Below are 19,031 nucleotides of genomic sequence, written 5' to 3'. Positions count from 1 at the left end.
ATATATATATATATATATATATATATATATATATTTATATATATAATATTGAATTTTTCGCAGGAGGATAGACTTTGAATTTGTGGAGGGTAAATAGGAAATAGTCAGTTAGTGTTTGTTAATATGGAAGCTTGAATTTCAATTTTCCATTTATAATATATAAATCAAGTGGTGGATAACAGATAGCAATAATCACGTGCTGCTAATATGCCGATAAGTCATGAACTTCCTCACCTCTGTGGAAAAATACTGGTCCATGTAATTATTTTAAAGTTGCCCAACCTGTCAGATGTTTGCTGGCCAGTTCATTGAGAACTATAATGACTAACAAAGACATTGAGCTGGATAATACATTTAAAGAGCTGTCTGTGGGATGTTTATTTCCAGTGTTCAGTTTATCATCTGAAGTGCCAAAGTAGTCATTTATCATGGAAAATGAAACTTTGTTACACTTGTAATGACAGATTTTTAATCTAATATCCCTTAAACAGCATGACAAATTCAGAAAATAATTTGATCTGCCTTTATTTTGTATTTAATTTTTACATCAACCAATGAATTAGCATTTATGTACAAGATATATATTTTTTTAGGATTAATCTATTTCTGATCAACTTCAAAATAGTTTTTTTTTATTTCCAATCCTACTACATTATTTAATAATGAAACTATGTACTTAAGATCTTTAACAACTAAACTCCCAGTATTCCGCTCTTGAATATGTAATTATTAGTCTTCTGTCTTATTGATAAATGAGTAATTTATTATTTAGAGTCCTTGCTTAAATTGATTTTTAATTTCTTTAAACCATATTTCTTTCTTCATATTTAGCCTCTCCCTGAGTGTTTAGTTTCCTGCAGTGCAAGTGTTTGGACTCTCAGGGCCGCTGTTGACCAGTGTAGAGCTTCCCCACATTATTTCATATCTTAAACAGAGAAAGAGACAGTCATTCGGCACACAACCGTCGTTGCAGACACCGGGAGAATTCGGTGCTGAGATTGGCTTCGGATTAAAACCAGTTTGTGGATTACTTTTTTTAGAGGATACATTGTAATAGAGAGACTATAACGTTTTGGATTACAGTTTATGTTTTCGTCTACCCTATTTCTCAAAGATAAAATGTTGGACAGAACAATGAGACGGCAAGTACTGTTGTTTTTCTCGATTGTTTCTCTGAGCTCCGTGTTCGGGCAGGTCACCTACTCTATTCCCGAGGAAATGTCGAAAGGTTCTTTGGTCGGTAACATAGCGCAGGATTTAGGGCTGGACGTGAAAAGATTAAAGTCAGGTAAAGCTCGCATATATACAGAAGACAATGCCGAATACATCGAGCTAAATAAAGACCGAGGAGTCCTTCTTGTGAAAGAGAGAATCGACAGAGAGACGCTGTGCGGGCAGACAACACCTTGCGCTTTACATCTTCAAATCACACTCGAAGACCCGATTGAATTCTACACAGTTACAGTAGAAATTAATGATATTAACGACAATGCACCCAGCTTCAAAAAGGAAGAGATGAAATTTAGGATCAGTGAGTCGGCTGTGATTGGAGCAAAATTTGTGTTAGAGAGAGCTATGGATCTGGATGTCGGTGTGAACGGGTTGCAGGGTTATACTCTAAAGCCTACAGACAATTTCAATTTAAAGCTCCAAAATCAGCAAGACGGAAGTAAAAAGGTGGAGATGGTTTTACAAAAACATCTGGACAGAGAGGCGCAAGAGCATCTCTCGTTAATTCTGACAGCCACTGATGGCGGTGATCCTCAGCTGTCGGGAACAATGCGAGTAGAAATTTCAGTGCTAGACGTTAATGACAATGCCCCAGTATTTACTCAGGAAGTATACAAAGTCACTATAACGGAAACCGCTCCAAAGGGCACAATTTTATGTACAGTAAGTGCTGTAGATGCAGATCAAGGAATAAATGGTAAAGTGTCATATTCAATTACAAACACATTGGATGATGTACCTTCTTTGTTTCGAATAGACGCAGAAAATGGTTTGGTATCTTTATACGGAAATCTGGATTATGAAAAGACGAGTCATTATGAAATACACGTACAAGCTAGTGATGATGGAGGACTGACAGATTCATGTAAGATTGTTGTCGAGGTGACCGATACGAACGATAACCATCCGTCTATTAATATCATGTCGAAAACTAATTCAATATCAGAAAATTCTAAGTCAGGAACTGTGGTAACTATATTTAATGTTCAAGACCCCGACTCTGGAGAAAACGGCAAAGTCACTTGCAATATTAAAGAAAACATGCCATTTCTGATGAAAACGACGTCGAAAAAGTTCTTAAGCTTAGTCACAGACGGTGATTTAGACAGAGAGATCGCCTCTGAGTATAACATCACAGTGACGTGCTCTGATGAGGGAGTGCCCTCTCTCTCTAGCAGCGTCACTCTCACCTTACAGATCTCTGATGTGAATGACAACGAGCCTGTCTTTGAGAGGAGCTCATATGAGGCCTACATTGTAGAAAACAACACACCAGGCCTCTCTATATTCACAGTGAAAGCCAGAGACGCTGACTGGAACCAGAATGCCCGTGTTTCTTATATCCTGGAGGACTCCTCTGTTAACGGAGTACCAGTCTCCTCATATGTTTCCGTCAGTGCTGATAGTGGAGTCATCCATGCAGTGCGCTCTTTTGACTACGAGCAGATCAAAGACTTCCAGTTCCGCGTCAAAGCGCAGGATGGAGGCTCCCCTCCACTCAGCAGCAACGTGACAGTCAAAATGGTGATCCAGGACCAGAACGACAACCCCCCTCAGGTCCTGTACCCAGTCCAGACTGGTGGATCAGTGGTGGCTGAGATGGTGCCTCGTGCAGCTGATATGGGCTACCTGGTGACTAAAGTGGTGGCTGTTGATGTGGACTCTGGACAGAATGCCTGGCTCTCGTATAAACTGCAGAAAGCCACAGACAGGGCGCTGTTTGAAGTGGGTTTACAGAATGGAGAAATCAGAACTATCCGCCAAGTGAATGATAAAGATGCTGTGAAACAAAGACTGACTGTTATAGTGGAGGACAACGGGCAGCCGTCTCGTTCAGCTGCAGTCATTGTTAACGTGGCGGTGGCGGACAGCTTCCCTGAAGTGCTGTCTGAGTTCACTGACTTTACACACGACAAGGAGTACAATGACAACCTGACTTTTTACTTAGTGCTGGCTTTGGCTGTAGTGTCCTTCCTCTTCATCACGTGTGTAGTGGTTATTATATCAGTGAAAATCTACAGATGGAGACAGTCTCGCACCCTGTTTCACTCCAACCTCCCTGTGATTCCATATTATCCACCACGTTACTCAGACACTTTGGGCACAGGGACTCTCCAGCACGTGTACAATTACGAGGTGTGCAGGACGACTGACTCCAGAAAGAGTGACTGTAAGTTCGGCGGAGCTGGTAGTCAGAACGTGCTGATAATGGACCCCAGTTCTACAGGGACCATGCAGCGGATACAGAGTGAGAAGAGCATCCTGGATGAACCAGACTCTCCTCTAGAGGTTAGGAAACTGCAACATTTTAAATCTTTCATATAATGCAATTCAAAGTCATGATATTGGTACATGCATTCATTAGTGTTGAGTCTTTCAGCATAGATCCAAAAGTACCATATTGACATGGCTGAGAAGGTTAGGAAAGGGTACAACATATTCATTCAGCACCATAGACAGCGACACCCAACATTGAAACCTTATTGAAGGTGTTCAAATGTAAATCTTTGTAACTTTTTTATGAATTCTTACTAATCGAAACAACAATCCAGATTGGTCTATTATAATTGTAGCATTATAGATGTTGCTGATGGACTTAAGTAAATATTTATTTTATATATCCTAGAAACATATCAGTATGATAATTCATTGGCAAACTTTTCTCTATTTTTTGTTCAGTTTTATTACACGTGTGGGACTTTGCACTGCAATGGTTATTTTGCACTTTACTTGTAATATGTATTTTCAACTCAAAGCGTCGCTGTTGGCAAGCGTGTTGCAGTTAAAGTAGATGTTATTTTTTTCTCTCTATGCCCTTCCCATCCGCCTTCATATGTTGTACAAAAACCGAGGAGCGCTGTATACGTAGTCCAAGCTCGAAAGGAGCTCTGACTGGATTTGTTTTGTTGGACATATCTTCTCATTTTATTCTTTAAATGCGGATATTTTTTTGTGATCTACCTTCAGACTGACTGCATTGGGAGTTCTTTTGTTTTTATGGTGTTGGAACCGTCTTCAGTCAGAACAATGAGACGGCAAGTATTGTTGTTCATGTTGGCCCTATGTCTCGGCTGCGTGCTCGGCCAAGTCAGCTATTCAATTCCTGAGGAGATGGCTAAAGGCTCTGTAGTTGGTAAAATAGCGCATGATTTAGGTTTGGATCTAAAAAGGTTGAAATCGGGTAAAGCTCGTGTCTATACAGGAGGTAGCTTAGAATACATCGGGCTGAATAAAGAGAGAGGGGTCCTCCTAATTCAGGAGAGGATAGACAGAGAGGCTTTGTGCGGAGAGACGACGCCTTGTGCTTTACATTTCCAGTTAATTCTTGAAAATCCAATGGAATTGTTTCGTGTAACAGTGGAGATTATGGACATAAACGATAATACGCCCAGTTTTACAAATGCAGAGAAACGCTTTGAGATCAGCGAGTCTGCTGTGGTAGGATCGAAATTCGTTTTAGAGAAAGCTATTGATTCCGACATTGGGCAGAATGGACTACAGCGATATCTACTTACTCCGACTGATAACTTTGTATTAAAACTCGAGAATCAAGGAGACGGAACTAAAAAGGTAGAGATGGTTCTACAGAAGCCTCTAGATCGAGAAAAGCAAGACTACATATCACTGTTATTAACTGCTCTAGATGGAGGGGAGCCGCAGATGTCGGGGACAATGCAGATATTTGTTAATGTATTAGATGCAAACGACAATGCCCCTACATTTGCAAAACCGTTATATAGAGCAAAAATACTAGAAAATTCACCGAAAAGCACCAGTGTAACGACGGTAAGTGCATCAGATAAAGACATTGGCTTGAATGGAGAAATATCATATCTGATATCTACGAGCAAACGTGTTTTAACTGACCTTTTTAAGATTGACTCAAAAACTGGTGAAATTATTGTAGTCGGTGAATTAGATTATGAAAAGGCAAAATCTTATCAAATGGATGTTGAAGTTGTAGACAGTGGGGGACTCTCTGATTCAAGTAAAGTCATAGTCGATGTTATTGATATAAATGACAACAAACCTGACATCAATTTGATTTCTAAATCTGATTTCATATTAGAGGACTCTCCTCCAAACACTGTTATAGCTATGCTCAGTGTAAATGATCTAGATTCAGAAAATAATGGAGAAGTAGAGTGTAATATAAATGTCGATATTCCGTTTAAAATACAAAATACAATGAACGGATTTTATAGTTTAGTTACAGAGGTAGCCTTGGACAGAGAGGTCGCTTCTCAATTTAATATCACAGTGACGTGTTCTGATGAGGGAGTGCCCTCTCTCTCCAGCAGCGTCACTCTCACCTTACAGATCTCTGATGTGAATGACAACGCACCTGTCTTTGAGAGGAGCTCATATGAGGCCTACATTGTAGAAAACAACACACCAGGCCTCTCTATATTCACAGTGAAAGCCAGAGACGCTGACTGGAACCAGAATGCCCGTGTTTCTTACATCCTGGAGGACTCCTCTTTTAACGGAGTGCCAGTCTCCTCATATGTTTCAGTCAGTGCTGATAGTGGAGTTATCCATGCAGTTCGCTCTTTTGACTACGAGCAGATCAAAGACTTCCACTTCCGCGTCAAAGCGCAGGATGGAGGCTCCCCTCCACTCAGTAGCAACGTGACAGTCAAAATGGTGATCCAGGACCAGAACGATAACCCCCCTCAGGTCCTGTACCCAGTCCAGACTGGTGGATCAGTGGTGGCTGAGATGGTGCCTCGTGCAGCTGATGTGGGCTACCTGGTGACTAAAGTGGTGGCTGTTGATGTGGACTCTGGACAGAATGCCTGGCTCTCATATAAACTGCAGAAAGCCACAGACAGGGCGCTGTTTGAAGTGGGCTTACAGAATGGAGAAATCAGAACTATTCGTCAAGTGAATGATAAAGATGCTGTGAAACAAAGACTGACTGTTATAGTGGAGGACAACGGGCAGCCATCTCGTTCAGCTGCAGTCATTGTTAACGTGGCGGTGGCGGACAGCTTCCCTGAAGTGCTGTCTGAGTTCACTGACTTTACACACGACAAAGAGTACAATGACAACCTGACTTTTTACTTAGTGCTGGCTTTGGCTGTAGTGTCCTTCCTCTTCATCACGTGTGTAGTGGTTATTATATCAGTGAAAATCTACAGATGGAGACAGTCTCGCACCCTGTTTCACTCCAACCTCCCTGTGATTCCATATTATCCACCACGTTACTCAGACACTTTGGGCACAGGGACTCTCCAGCACGTGTACAATTACGAGGTGTGCAGGACGACTGACTCCAGAAAGAGTGACTGTAAGTTCGGCAGAGCTGGTAGTCAGAACGTGTTGATAATGGACCCCAGTTCTACAGGGACCATGCAGCGGATACAGAGTGAGAAGAGCATCCTGGATGAACCAGACTCTCCTCTAGAGGTTGGTCATATGTGATTACTAGGTGTTTCATTTGACAAATCTGTAAATAATAATAATTATAATCAAAAACTATTTCAATGCTATAGACTATTATTTCTTCTCAGTTTACTAATTCAGCACCATGGACAGAGACATTCAGCCGTACTTCAAGTTACTGTGTTCATAAGTAGGGGTTTTATTCATTTGATTGTGGCTTTTGGCCCCTGGTCATACCAACTACATTTTAATATTACTGATTTTGTTTTTAGAAATGTCTATTTTAATATAGTTCATAGTAGTAAAAATACCCATGATCAAAATGATAAAGTTTTAAAAGTTTTCCCCTTGGTAAAAAGCATTTCTCATCATCTTTCTCTCGACTGTTGCTGTTATGTGGGTTGAACAGAAAGGGCCGCTGTTGGCCAGAGTGTGGCAGTCTTCGATAGGGTTCGCAACTGTACCTCCCCCTTAGACTGTGTCATTGTAGACAATAAAACAGGCAAGAACCGCCTGCCCTTCTTAGTGGAAAACTGGTCACTAGACATTGAAAGCTGTTTTACGTTGACATCTCCTTGTGATTCGATCAGGATATTTCACAATACTCATATGGATTACAGTTTTACTAAGACGACAGTGGAATACATCGACTAAATAATGAGACGGCAAGTACTGTTGTTCTTTTCGGTTCTCTCCCTCACGTCGGTGCTCGGGCAGGTTAGCTACTCCATTCCTGAGGAAATGGAAAAAGGTTCCTTGGTCTGTAATATAGCTCAGGATCTCGGTTTGGATGTTAAAAGGCTTCAATCGGGTCGAGCTCGTATTCACTCCGGAGACAGCGCAGAATTTATCGAGCTGAATAAAGAAAGAGGAGTCCTCCTCATCACAGAGAGAATAGACAGAGAGACCTTGTGTGGAGAAATGACGCCATGTGCTTTACATTTACAGATGATTTTGGAAAATCCGATGGAATTGTTTCGCATAACGATAGAAATCACAGACATAAACGACAATACCCCCACGTTTTCATCAGGCGAAAAACGTTTTGAAATTAGCGAGTCGGCTGTTGTTGGTTCTAAATTTGTGCTAGAGAAAGCCATCGATGCTGACATCGGTACAAATGATCTTCAGAGCTATTCGCTTACTCCAACAAATAACTTTGCATTGAAACTAGAGAATCAAGCAGACGGAGGTAAAAAGGTAGAAATGGTTCTGCAGAAGCCTCTAGATCGAGAGCAGCAGGATCAGATATCGCTTTTATTAACTGCTATTGATGGCGGACAGCCGCGTATGTCTGGTACAATGCAGATAATTGTAAACGTGTTAGATGCAAACGACAATTCACCGGTTTTCACTAAGTCAGTATACAAGGCAACAATAACGGAGAATTCCAAAAGAGGAACCAGTGTTATAACTGTTAGTGCATCTGACAAAGATGGAGGCTCTAATGGAGAGATATCATACGCAATTTCAAGTAGCATGCGTCGATTATCCGACCTATTTCAGATCAACAGGAAAACAGGAGAGGTTATTTTGATCGGTGAAATAGATTATGAAAAAACTAAGCTCTTTCAAATTGATATTGAAGCTATAGATAATGGAGGACTCTCTGATTCAAGTAAGATCCTAATTGATGTCACTGATGTGAATGACAACAGTCCTCAGATAAAAGCTCTCTCTAAATCAGACACTATTTTAGAAGACTCTCCAGAGAACACCGTCATCGCTATGCTGAGTGTAAATGACCCTGACTCCGACAGGAATGGAGAAGTGAAGTGTAACATTAATGATGATATTCCTTTTAAAATACAAAATACAATGAACGGATTTTATAGTTTAGTTACAGAGGTAGCCTTGGACAGAGAGGTCGCTTCTCAGTATAACATCACAGTGACGTGTTCTGATGAGGGAGTGCCCTCTCTCTCCAGCAGCGTCACTCTCACCTTACAGATCTCTGATGTGAATGACAACGCGCCTGTCTTTGAGAGGAGCTCATATGAGGCCTACATTGTAGAAAACAACACACCAGGCCTCTCTATATTCACAGTGAAAGCCAGAGACGCTGACTGGAACCAGAATGCCCGTGTTTCTTATATCCTGGAGGACTCCTCTTTTAACGGAGTTCTAGTCTCCTCATATGTTTCAGTCAGTGCTGATAGTGGAGTCATCCATGCAGTGCGATCTTTTGACTACGAGCAGATCAAAGACTTCCAGTTCCGCGTCAAAGCGCAGGATGGAGGCTCCCCTCCACTCAGTAGCAACGTGACAGTGAAAATGATTATCCAGGACCAGAACGATAACCCTCCTCAGGTCCTGTACCCAGTCCAGACTGGTGGATCAGTGGTGGCTGAGATGGTGCCTCGTGCAGCAGATGTGGGCTACCTGGTGACTAAAGTGGTGGCTGTTGATGTGGACTCTGGACAGAATGCCTGGCTCTCATATAAACTGCAGAAAGCCACAGACAGGGCGCTGTTTGAAGTGGGCTTACAGAATGGAGAAATCAGAACTATCCGCCAAGTGAATGATAAAGATGCTGTGAAACAAAGACTGACTGTTATAGTGGAGGACAACGGGCAGCCGTCTCGTTCAGCTGCAGTCATTGTTAACGTGGCGGTGGCGGACAGCTTTCCTGAAGTGCTGTCTGAGTTCATTGACTTTACACACGACAAGGAGTACAATGACAACCTGACTTTTTACTTAGTGCTGGCTTTGGCTGTAGTGTCCTTCCTCTTCATCACGTGTGTAGTCGTTATTATATCAGTGAAAATCTACAGATGGAGACAGTCTCGCACTCTGTTTCACTCCAACCTCCCTGTGATTCCATATTATCCACCACGTTACTCAGACACTTTGGGCACAGGGACTCTCCAGCACGTGTACAATTACGAGGTGTGCAGGACGACTGACTCCAGAAAGAGTGACTGTAAGTTCGGCGGAGCTGGTAGTCAGAACGTGCTGATAATGGACCCCAGTTCTACAGGGACCATGCAGAGGATACAGAGTGAGAAGAGCATCCTGGATGAACCAGACTCTCCTCTAGAGGTTAGGAAACTGATTAAATTTAAACCTTTTATACTATGCAATTCAAAGTCATGATATTGGTACATTCATTTATTGGTGTAGTTTCTTTTAACAGAAATCCAAAAGTACCATATTGAAATGGCTGGGAATTTAGGTAAGGGTACAACATACTCATTCAGCACCATAGACAGCGACACCCTACAATGCACCTCCAGTTAACGAGTTCAATGTTTCATTGTGATTTTTTAAAAATTATTTTGTTTATTCTCATCTGAATTTTTCCTATTAGAAACAACAATCCAAAAACCATCGTTTCTATTCATTATAGATGTTGATAATGGATATTCATTATGAATATTGAAGGAACATATCAGTATGATACATTCTTGGCAAACTTTTCTCTGGTTTTGGTTCTGTTTGATTACACGTGTGTGACTTTGCACTGCAATGGTTATTTTACACTTTACTTGTAATATGTACTTTCAACTCAAAGCGTCGCTGTTGGCAAGCGTGTTGCAGTTAAAGTAGATGTTATTTTTTCTCTCTATGCCCTTCCCATCCGCCTTCATATGTTGTACAAAAAACCGAGGAGCGCTGTATACGTAGTCCGAGCTCGAAAGGAGCTCTGACTGGATTTGTTTTGTTGGACATATCTTCTCATTTTATTCTTTAAATGCGGATATTTTTTTGTGATCTACCTTCAGACTGACTGCATTGGGAGTTATTTTGTTTTTATGGTGTTGGAACCGTCTTCAGTCAGAACAATGAGACGGCAAGTACTGTTGTTCATGTTGGCCCTATGTCTCGGCTGCGTGCTCGGCCAAGTCAGCTATTCAATTCCTGAGGAGATGGCTAAAGGCTCTGTAGTTGGTAATATAGCACATGATTTAGGTTTGGATCTAAAAAGGTTGAAATCGGGTAAAGCTCGTGTCTATACAGGAGGTAGCTTAGAATACATCGGGCTGAATAAAGAAAGAGGGGTCCTCCTTATTCAGGAGAGGATAGACAGAGAGGCTTTGTGCGGAGAGACGACGCCTTGTGCTTTACATTTCCAGTTAATTCTTGAAAATCCAATGGAATTGTTTCGTGTAACAGTGGAGATTATGGACATAAACGATAATACGCCCCGTTTTACAAATGCAGAGAAACGCTTTGAGATCAGCGAGTCTGCTGTGGTAGGATCGAAATTCGTTTTAGAGAAAGCTATTGATTCCGACATTGGGCAGAATGGACTACAGCGATATCTACTTACTCCGACTGATAACTTTGTATTAAAACCTGGAAACCAGGCAGACCGAAGTAAAAGGGTAGAGATGGTTCTACAGAAGCCTCTAGATCGAGAAAAGCAGGAATACATATCACTGTTGTTAACTGCTCTAGATGGAGGGGAGCCGCAGATGTCGGGGACAATGCAGGTATTTGTTAATGTATTAGATGTGAACGACAATGCCCCTACATTTGCAAAACCGTTATATAGAGCAAAAATACTAGAAAATTCACCGAAAAGCACCAGTGTAACGACTGTAAGTGCATCAGATAAAGACATTGGTTCTAATGGAGAAATATCATATCTGATATCTCCCAGTGAACATGATTTGACGGAGCTCTTCAAGATTGACTCAAAAACTGGTGAAATTATTGTAGTCGGTGAATTAGATTATGAAAAGTCTAAAGTGTATGAAATGGATGTTGAGGTTGTAGACAGCGGGGGACTCTCTGATTCAAGTAAAGTCATAGTCGATGTTATTGATATAAATGACAACAAACCTGACATCAATTTAATTTCTAAATCTGATTTCATATTAGAGGACTCTCCTCCAAACACTGTTATAGCTATGCTCAGTGTAAATGATCTAGATTCAGAAAATAACGGAGAAGTACAGTGTAATATAGATGCCGATATTCCGTTTAAAATACAAAATACAATGAACGGATTTTATACTTTAGTGACTGAGGTCACCTTAGACAGAGAGGTCGCTTCACAATATAATATCACAGTGACGTGTTCTGATGAGGGAGTGCCCTCTCTCTCCAGCAGCGTCACTTTCACCTTACAGATCTCTGATGTGAATGACAACGCGCCTGTCTTTGAGAGGAGCTCATATGAGGCCTACATTGTAGAAAACAACACACCAGGCCTCTCTGTATTCACAGTAAAAGCCAGAGACGATGACTGGAACCAGAATGCCCGTGTTTCTTATATCCTGGAGGACTCCTCTTTTAACGGAGTACCAGTCTCCTCATATGTTTCAGTCAGTGCTGATAGTGGAGTCATCCATGCAGTGCGATCTTTTGACTACGAGCAGATCAAAGATTTCCAGTTCCGCGTCAAAGCGCAGGATGGAGGCTCCCCTCCACTCAGTAGCAACGTGACAGTCAAAATGGTGATCCAGGACCAGAACGATAACCCCCCTCAGGTCCTGTACCCAGTCCAGACTGGTGGGTCAGTGGTGGCTGAGATGGTGCCTCGTGCAGCAGATGTGGGCTACCTGGTGACTAAAGTGGTGGCTGTTGATGTGGACTCTGGACAGAATGCCTGGCTCTCGTATAAACTGCAGAAAGCCACAGACAGGGCGCTGTTTGAAGTGGGCTTACAGAATGGAGAAATCAGAACTATCCGCCAAGTGAATGATAAAGATGCTGTGAAACAAAGACTGACTGTTATAGTGGAGGACAACGGGCAGCCGTCTCGTTCAGCTGCAGTCATTGTTAACGTGGCGGTGGCGGACAGCTTCCCTGAAGTGCTGTCTGAGTTCACTGACTTTACACACGACAAGGAGTACAATGACAACCTAACTTTTTACTTAGTGCTGGCTTTGGCTGTAGTGTCCTTCCTCTTCATCACGTGTGTAGTCGTTATTATATCAGTGAAAATCTACAGATGGAGACAGTCTCGCACCCTGTTCCACTCCAACCTCCCTGTGATTCCATATTATCCACCACGTTACTCAGACACTTTGGGCACAGGGACTCTCCAGCACGTGTACAATTACGAGGTGTGCAGGACGACTGACTCCAGAAAGAGTGACTGTAAGTTCGGCAGAGCTGGTAGTCAGAACGTGCTGATAATGGACCCCAGTTCTACAGGGACCATGCAGCGGATACAGAGTGAGAAGAGCATCCTGGATGAACCTGACTCTCCTCTAGAGGTTAGGAAACTGCTTAAATTTAAACCTTTTATACTATGCAATTCAAAGTCATGATATTTGTACATTAATTTATTGGTGTAGTGTCTTTTAACAGAAATCCAAAAGTACCATATTGAAATGGCTTGGAATTTAGGTAAGGGTACAACATACTCATTCAGCACCATAGACAGCGACACCCTACAATGCACCTCCAGTTAACGAGTTCAATGTAATTCATTGTGGATTTTTTAAAAATTATTTTGTTTGTTCTCATCTGACTTTTTCCTATTAGAAACAACAATCCAAAAACCATCGTTTCTATTTATTATAGATGTTGATAATGGATATTCATTATGAATATTGAAGGAACATATCAGTATGATACATTCTTGGCAAACTTTTCTCTGATTTTGGTTCTGTTTGTTTACACGTGTGTGACTTTGCACTGCAATGGTTATTTTACACTTTACTTGTAATATGTACTTTCAACTCAAAGCGTCGCTGTTGGCAAGCGTGTTGCAATTAAAGTAGATGTTATTTTTTCTCTCTATGCCCTTCCCATCCGCCTTCATATGTTGTACAAAAAACCGAGGAGCGCTGTACACGTAGTCCGAGCTCGAAAGGAGCTCTGACTGGATTTGTTTTGTTGGACATATCTTCTCATTTTATTCTTTAAATGCGGATATTTTTTTGTGATCTACCTTCAGACTGACTGCATTGGGAGTTATTTTGTTTTTATGGTGTTGGAACCGTCTTCAGTCAGAACAATGAGACGGCAAGTACTGTTGTTCATGTTGGCCCTATGTCTCGGCTGCGTGCTCGGCCAAGTCAGCTATTCAATTCCTGAGGAGATGGCTAAAGGGTCTGTAGTTGGTAATATAGCACATGATTTAGGTTTGGATCTAAAAAGGTTGAAATCGGGTAAAGCTCGTGTCTATACAGGAGGTAGCTTAGAATACATCGGGCTGAATAAAGAAAGAGGGGTCCTCCTTATTCAGGAGAGGATAGACAGAGAGGCTTTGTGCGGAGAGACGACGCCTTGTGCTTTACATTTCCAGTTAATTCTTGAAAATCCAATGGAATTGTTTCGTGTAACAGTGGAGATTATGGACATAAACGATAATACGCCCAGTTTTACAAATGCAGAGAAACGCTTTGAGATCAGCGAGTCTGCTGTGGTAGGATCGAAATTCGTTTTAGAGAAAGCTATTGATTCCGACATTGGGCAGAATGGACTACAGCGATATCTACTTACTCCGACTGATAACTTTGTATTAAAACCTGGAAACCAGGCAGATCGAAGTAAAAGGGTAGAGATGGTTCTACAGAAGCCTCTAGATCGAGAAAAGCAAGACTACATATCACTGTTGTTAACTGCTCTAGATGGAGGGGAGCCGCAGATGTCGGGGACAATGCAGATATTTGTTAATGTATTAGATGCAAACGACAATGCCCCTACATTTGCTAAACCGTTATATAGAGCAAAAATACTAGAAAATTCACCGAAAAGCACCAGTGTAACGACTGTAAGTGCATCAGATGAAGACATTGGCTCGAATGGAGAAGTATCGTATCTGATATCTCCCAGTGATCGCGTTTTATCTGAGCTCTTTAAGATCAATTCAATAACTGGTGAAATTATTGTAGTCGGTGAATTAGATTATGAAAAGTCTAAGGTGTATGAAATTGATGTTGAAGTTGTAGACAGCGGGGGACTCTCTGATTCAAGTAAAGTCATAGTTGATGTTATTGATATAAATGACAACAAACCTGACATCAACGTTATTTCTAAATCTGATTTCATATTAGAGGACTCTCCTTCAAACACTGTTATAGCTATGCTCAGTGTAAATGATCTAGATTCAGAAAATAATGGAGAAGTAGAGTGTAATATAGATGGTGATATTCCGTTTAAAATGCAAAATACAATAAATGGATTTTATACTTTAGTTACAGAGGTAGCCTTGGACAGAGAGATCGCTTCTCAGTATAACATCACAGTGACGTGTTCTGATGAGGGAGTGCCCTCTCTCTCCAGCAGCGTCACTCTCACCTTACAGATCTCTGATGTGAATGACAACGCGCCTGTCTTTGAGAGGAGCTCATATGAGGCCTACATTGTAGAAAACAACACACCAGGTCTCTCTATATTCACAGTGAAAGCCAGAGACGCTGACTGGAACCAGAATGCCCGTGTTTCTTACATCCTGGAGGACTCCTCTGTTAACGGAGTTCTAGTCTCCTCATATGTTTCCGTCAGTGCTGATAGTGGAGTCATCCATGCAGTGCGCTCTATTGACTACGAGCAGATCAAAGACTTTCAGTTCCGTGTCAAAGCGCAGGATGGAGGCTCCCCTCCACTCAGTAGCAACGTGACAGTTAAAGTAGTTGTCCAGGACCAGAACGACAACCCCCCTCAGGTCCTGTACCCAGTCCAGACTGGTGGATCAGTGGTGGCTGAGATGGTGCCTCGTGCAGCAGATGTGGGCTACCTGGTGACTAAAGTGGTGGCTGTTGATGTGGACTCTGGACAGAATGCCTGGCTCTCGTATAAACTGCAGAAAGCCACAGACAGGGCGCTGTTTGAAGTGGGCTTACAGAATGGAGAAATCAGAACTATCCGCCAAGTGAATGATAAAGATGCTGTGAAACAAAGACTGACTGTTATAGTGGAGGACAACGGGCAGCCGTCTCGTTCAGCTGCAGTCATTGTTAACGTGGCGGTGGCGGACAGCTTTCCTGAAGTGCTGTCTGAGTTCACTGACTTTACACACGACAAGGAGTACAATGACAACCTGACTTTTTACTTAGTGCTGGCTTTGGCTGTAGTATCCTTCCTCTTCATCACGTGTGTAGTGGTTATTATATCAGTGAAAATCTACAGATGGAGACAGTCTCGCACCCTGTTTCACTCCAACCTCCCTGTGATTCCATATTATCCACCACGTTACTCAGACACTTTGGGCACAGGGACTCTCCAGCACGTGTACAATTACGAGGTGTGCAGGACGACTGACTCCAGAAAGAGTGACTGTAAGTTCGGCAGAGCTGGTAGTCAGAACGTGCTGATAATGGACCCCAGTTCTACAGGGACCATGCAGCGGATACAGAGTGAGAAGAGCATCCTGGATGAACCAGACTCTCCTCTAGAGGTTAGAAAATCTAAACAATCTAAACATTTCACACCTATGCTTTTCAAATTCTATTTTTTTTCGGGGTGCAACCGTTTCGTCGATCTCTTTCAATGCTGTAGACGAGTGTGTTTCTTTACAGCTTTCCCATTCAGCACCATGGACAGTGACATTTTGCTTTGCACTCAAGTTACTCTGTCAATAAGTAACGTTTTTAATTATTATTTCATGGCATTTTGCCTCATACCAACTACATTTCAATATTACTGCTTTTGTAAACACATTTAGCTTCCATAATGTAGTTATTACTTATAATAATACCCATGAAAAATATGAAAATGTTTTGGATGGTTTTCCCCTTGGTAAAAAGCATTTCTCATCATCTTTCTCTCGACTGTTGCTGTTATGTGGGTTGAACAGAAAGGGCCGCTGTTGGCCAGAGTGTGGCAGTCTTCGATAGGGTTCGCAACTGTACCTCCCCCTTAGACTGTGTCATTGTAGACAATAAAACAGGCAAGAACCGCCTGCCCTTCTTAATGAAAAACTGGTCACTAGACATTGAAAGCTGTTTTACGTTGACATCTCCTTGTGATTCGATCAGGATATTTCACAATACTCATATGGATTACAGTTTTACTAAGACGACAGTGGAATACATCGACTAAATAATGAGACGGCAAGTACTGTTGTTCTTTTCGGTTCTCTCCCTCACGTCGGTGCTCGGGCAGGTTAGCTACTCCATTCCTGAGGAAATGGAAAAAGGTTCCTTGGTCTGTAATATAGCTCAGGATCTCGGTTTAGATGTTAAAAGGCTTAAATCGGGTCGAGCTCGTATTCATTCGGGAGACAGCGCAGAATTTATCGAGCTGAATAAAGAAAGAGGAGTCCTCCTCATCACAGAGAGAATAGACAGAGAGACCTTGTGTGGAGAAATGACGCCATGTGCTTTACATTTACAGATGATTTTGGAAAATCCGATGGAATTGTTTCGCATAACGATAGAAATCACAGACATAAACGACAATACCCCCACGTTTGCATCGAGCGAGAAACGTTTTGAAATTAGCGAGTCGGCTGTTATTGGTTCTAAATTTGTGCTAGAGAAAGCCATCGATGCTGACATCGGTACAAATGATCTTCAGAGCTATTCGCTTACTCCAACAAATAACTTTGCATTGAAACTAGAGAATCAAGCAGACGGAGGTAAAAAGGTAGAAATGGTTCTGCAGAAGCCTCTAGATCGAGAGCAGCAGGATCAGATATCGCTTTTATTAACTGCTGTTGATGGCGGACAGCCGCGTATGTCTGGTACAATGCAGATAATTGTAAACGTGTTAGATGCAAACGACAATTCACCGGTTTTCACTAAGTCAGTATACAAGGCATCAATAACGGAAAATTCTCCAAGAGGAACCAGTGTTATAACTGTTAGTGCATCTGACAAAGATGGAGGCTCTAATGGAGAAATATCATACGCAATTTTAAATAGCATGCGTCGATTATCCGACCTATTTCAGATCAACAGGAAAACAGGAGAGGTTATTTTGATCGGTGAAATAGATTATGAAAAATCAAAGATCTTTCAAATTGATATTGAAGCTATAGATAATGGAGGACTCTCTGATTCAAGTAAGATCCTAATTGATGTCACTGATGTGAATGACAACAGTCCTCAGATAAAAGCTCTCTCTAAATCAGACACTATTTTAGAAGACTCTCCAGAGAACACCGTCATCGCTATGCTGAGCATAAATGACCCTGACTCCGACAGGAATGGAGAAGTGAAGTGTAACATTAATGATGATATTCCTTTTAAAATTCAAAATACAATGAATGGATTTTATAGTTTAGTTACAGAGGTAGCCTTGGACAGGGAGGTCGCTTTTCAGTATAACATCACAGTGACGTGTTCTGATGAGGGAGTGCCCTCTCTCTCCAGCAGCGTCACTCTCACCTTACAGATCTCTGATGTGAATGACAACGCGCCTGTCTTTGAGAGGAGCTCATATGAGGCTTACATTGTAGAAAACAACACACCAGGCCTCTCTATATTCACAGTGAAAGCCAGAGACGATGATTGGAACCAGAATGCCCGTGTTTCTTACATCCTGGAGGACTCCTCTTTTAACGGAGTGCCAGTCTCCTCATATGTTTCAGTCAGTGCTGATAGTGGAGTCATCCATGCAGTGCGCTCTTTTGACTACGAGCAGATCAAAGACTTTCAGTTCCGCGTCAAAGCGCAGGATGGAGGCTCCCCTCCACTCACTAGCAACGTGACAGTTAAAATCGTGATCCAGGACCAGAACGACAACCCCCCTCAGGTCCTGTACCCAGTCCAGACTGGTGGGTCAGTGGTGGCTGAGATGGTGCCTCGTGCAGCAGATGTGGGCTACCTGGTGACTAAAGTGGTGGCTGTTGATGTGGACTCTGGACAGAATGCCTGGCTCTCGTATAAACTGCAGAAAGCCACAGACAGGGCGCTGTTTGAAGTGGGCTTACAGAATGGAGAAATCAGAACTATCCGCCAAGTGAATGATAAAGATGCTGTGAAACAAAGACTGACTGTTATAGTGGAGGACAACGGGCAGCCGTCTCGTTCAGCTGCAGTCATTGTTAACGTGGCGGTGGCGGACAGCTTCCCTGAAGTGTTGTCTGAGTTCACTGACTTTACACACGACAAGGAGTACAATGACAACCTGACTTTTTACTTAGTGCTGGCTTTGGCTGTAGTGTCCTTCCTCTTCATCACGTGTGTAGTGGTTATTATATCAGTGAAAATCTACAGATGGAGACAGTCTCGCACCATGTTTCACTCCAACCTCCCTGTGATTCCATATTATCCACCACGTTACTCAGACACTTTGGGCACAGGGACTCTCCAGCACGTGTACAATTACGAGGTGTGCAGGACGACTGACTCCAGAAAGAGTGACTGTAAGTTCGGCAGAGCTGGTAGTCAGAACGTGTTGATAATGGACCCCAGTTCTACAGGGACCATGCAGCGGATACAGAGTGAGAAGAGCATCCTGGATGAACCAGACTCTCCTCTAGAGGTGGGTCATGGGGTTAACGTCATCTTTTAGTTTTGGCAAAATGTATGAAATCTATGATTTATAAACGGTAAATTATACGG

General features: G+C 42.2%; 6 protein-coding genes across 29 annotated transcripts in view; all 6 read left to right on the top strand.

Annotated features, from left to right (window-relative positions):
• LOC132981948 (protocadherin gamma-A11-like) overlaps positions 1 to 19,031 on the top strand; it is a 292,678-nt gene that overhangs the window by 201,966 nt on the left and 71,681 nt on the right. For 2 of the 24 annotated variants that reach the window (XM_061048124.1, XM_061048108.1), the window contains exon 1: positions 7,238 to 9,660. The exons of the other annotated variants lie outside the window; for them this stretch is intronic. In XM_061048124.1, the coding sequence (XP_060904107.1) occupies positions 7,276 to 9,660 (2,385 nt within the window). In that variant the 5' untranslated portion in view covers positions 7,238 to 7,275. Of the gene's footprint in view, positions 1 to 7,237; positions 9,661 to 19,031 lie in introns of those variants that run through there. 24 annotated transcript variants of the gene reach the window in all.
• On the top strand, positions 66 to 3,943 carry LOC132981933 (protocadherin beta-16-like). Its single transcript, XM_061048076.1, has one exon. It carries the CDS (start codon positions 1,087 to 1,089, stop codon positions 3,553 to 3,555), a length of 2,469 nt encoding a protein of 822 aa, XP_060904059.1. The 5' UTR covers positions 66 to 1,086; the 3' UTR covers positions 3,556 to 3,943.
• LOC132981964 (protocadherin beta-16-like) lies at positions 4,086 to 6,676 on the top strand. Its single transcript, XM_061048147.1, has one exon. It carries the CDS (start codon positions 4,228 to 4,230, stop codon positions 6,655 to 6,657), a length of 2,430 nt encoding a protein of 809 aa, XP_060904130.1. The 5' UTR covers positions 4,086 to 4,227; the 3' UTR covers positions 6,658 to 6,676.
• Positions 9,680 to 12,842, top strand: LOC132982542 (protocadherin beta-16-like). Its single transcript, XM_061049096.1, has one exon. It carries the CDS (start codon positions 10,374 to 10,376, stop codon positions 12,840 to 12,842), a length of 2,469 nt encoding a protein of 822 aa, XP_060905079.1. The 5' UTR covers positions 9,680 to 10,373.
• LOC132981949 (protocadherin beta-16-like) lies at positions 13,361 to 16,189 on the top strand. Its single transcript, XM_061048130.1, has one exon. The coding sequence runs from the start codon at positions 13,505 to 13,507 to the stop codon at positions 16,184 to 16,186; it is 2,682 nt and encodes an 893-aa protein (XP_060904113.1). The 5' UTR covers positions 13,361 to 13,504; the 3' UTR covers positions 16,187 to 16,189.
• On the top strand, positions 16,556 to 18,996 carry LOC132981969 (protocadherin beta-16-like). The gene has a single exon (XM_061048153.1). The coding sequence runs from the start codon at positions 16,567 to 16,569 to the stop codon at positions 18,979 to 18,981; it is 2,415 nt and encodes an 804-aa protein (XP_060904136.1). The 5' UTR covers positions 16,556 to 16,566; the 3' UTR covers positions 18,982 to 18,996.

This window comes from Labrus mixtus, chromosome 10 (assembly GCF_963584025.1).
Source record: "Labrus mixtus chromosome 10, fLabMix1.1, whole genome shotgun sequence".
Lineage (NCBI taxonomy): Eukaryota > Metazoa > Chordata > Actinopteri > Labriformes > Labridae > Labrus > Labrus mixtus.
Note: the sequence above shows the minus strand (reverse complement) of the source record. Positions and strands in the feature narration are given on the sequence as shown.

Coding starts and splice junctions, on each gene's coding strand:
- LOC132982542 (XM_061049096.1), top strand. CDS start 10,374: ATGGTGTTGGAACCGTCTTCAGTCAGAACAATGAGACGGCAAGTACTG.
- LOC132981964 (XM_061048147.1), top strand. CDS start 4,228: ATGGTGTTGGAACCGTCTTCAGTCAGAACAATGAGACGGCAAGTATTG.
- LOC132981933 (XM_061048076.1), top strand. CDS start 1,087: ATGTTTTCGTCTACCCTATTTCTCAAAGATAAAATGTTGGACAGAACA.
- LOC132981969 (XM_061048153.1), top strand. CDS start 16,567: ATGAGACGGCAAGTACTGTTGTTCTTTTCGGTTCTCTCCCTCACGTCG.
- LOC132981949 (XM_061048130.1), top strand. CDS start 13,505: ATGGTGTTGGAACCGTCTTCAGTCAGAACAATGAGACGGCAAGTACTG.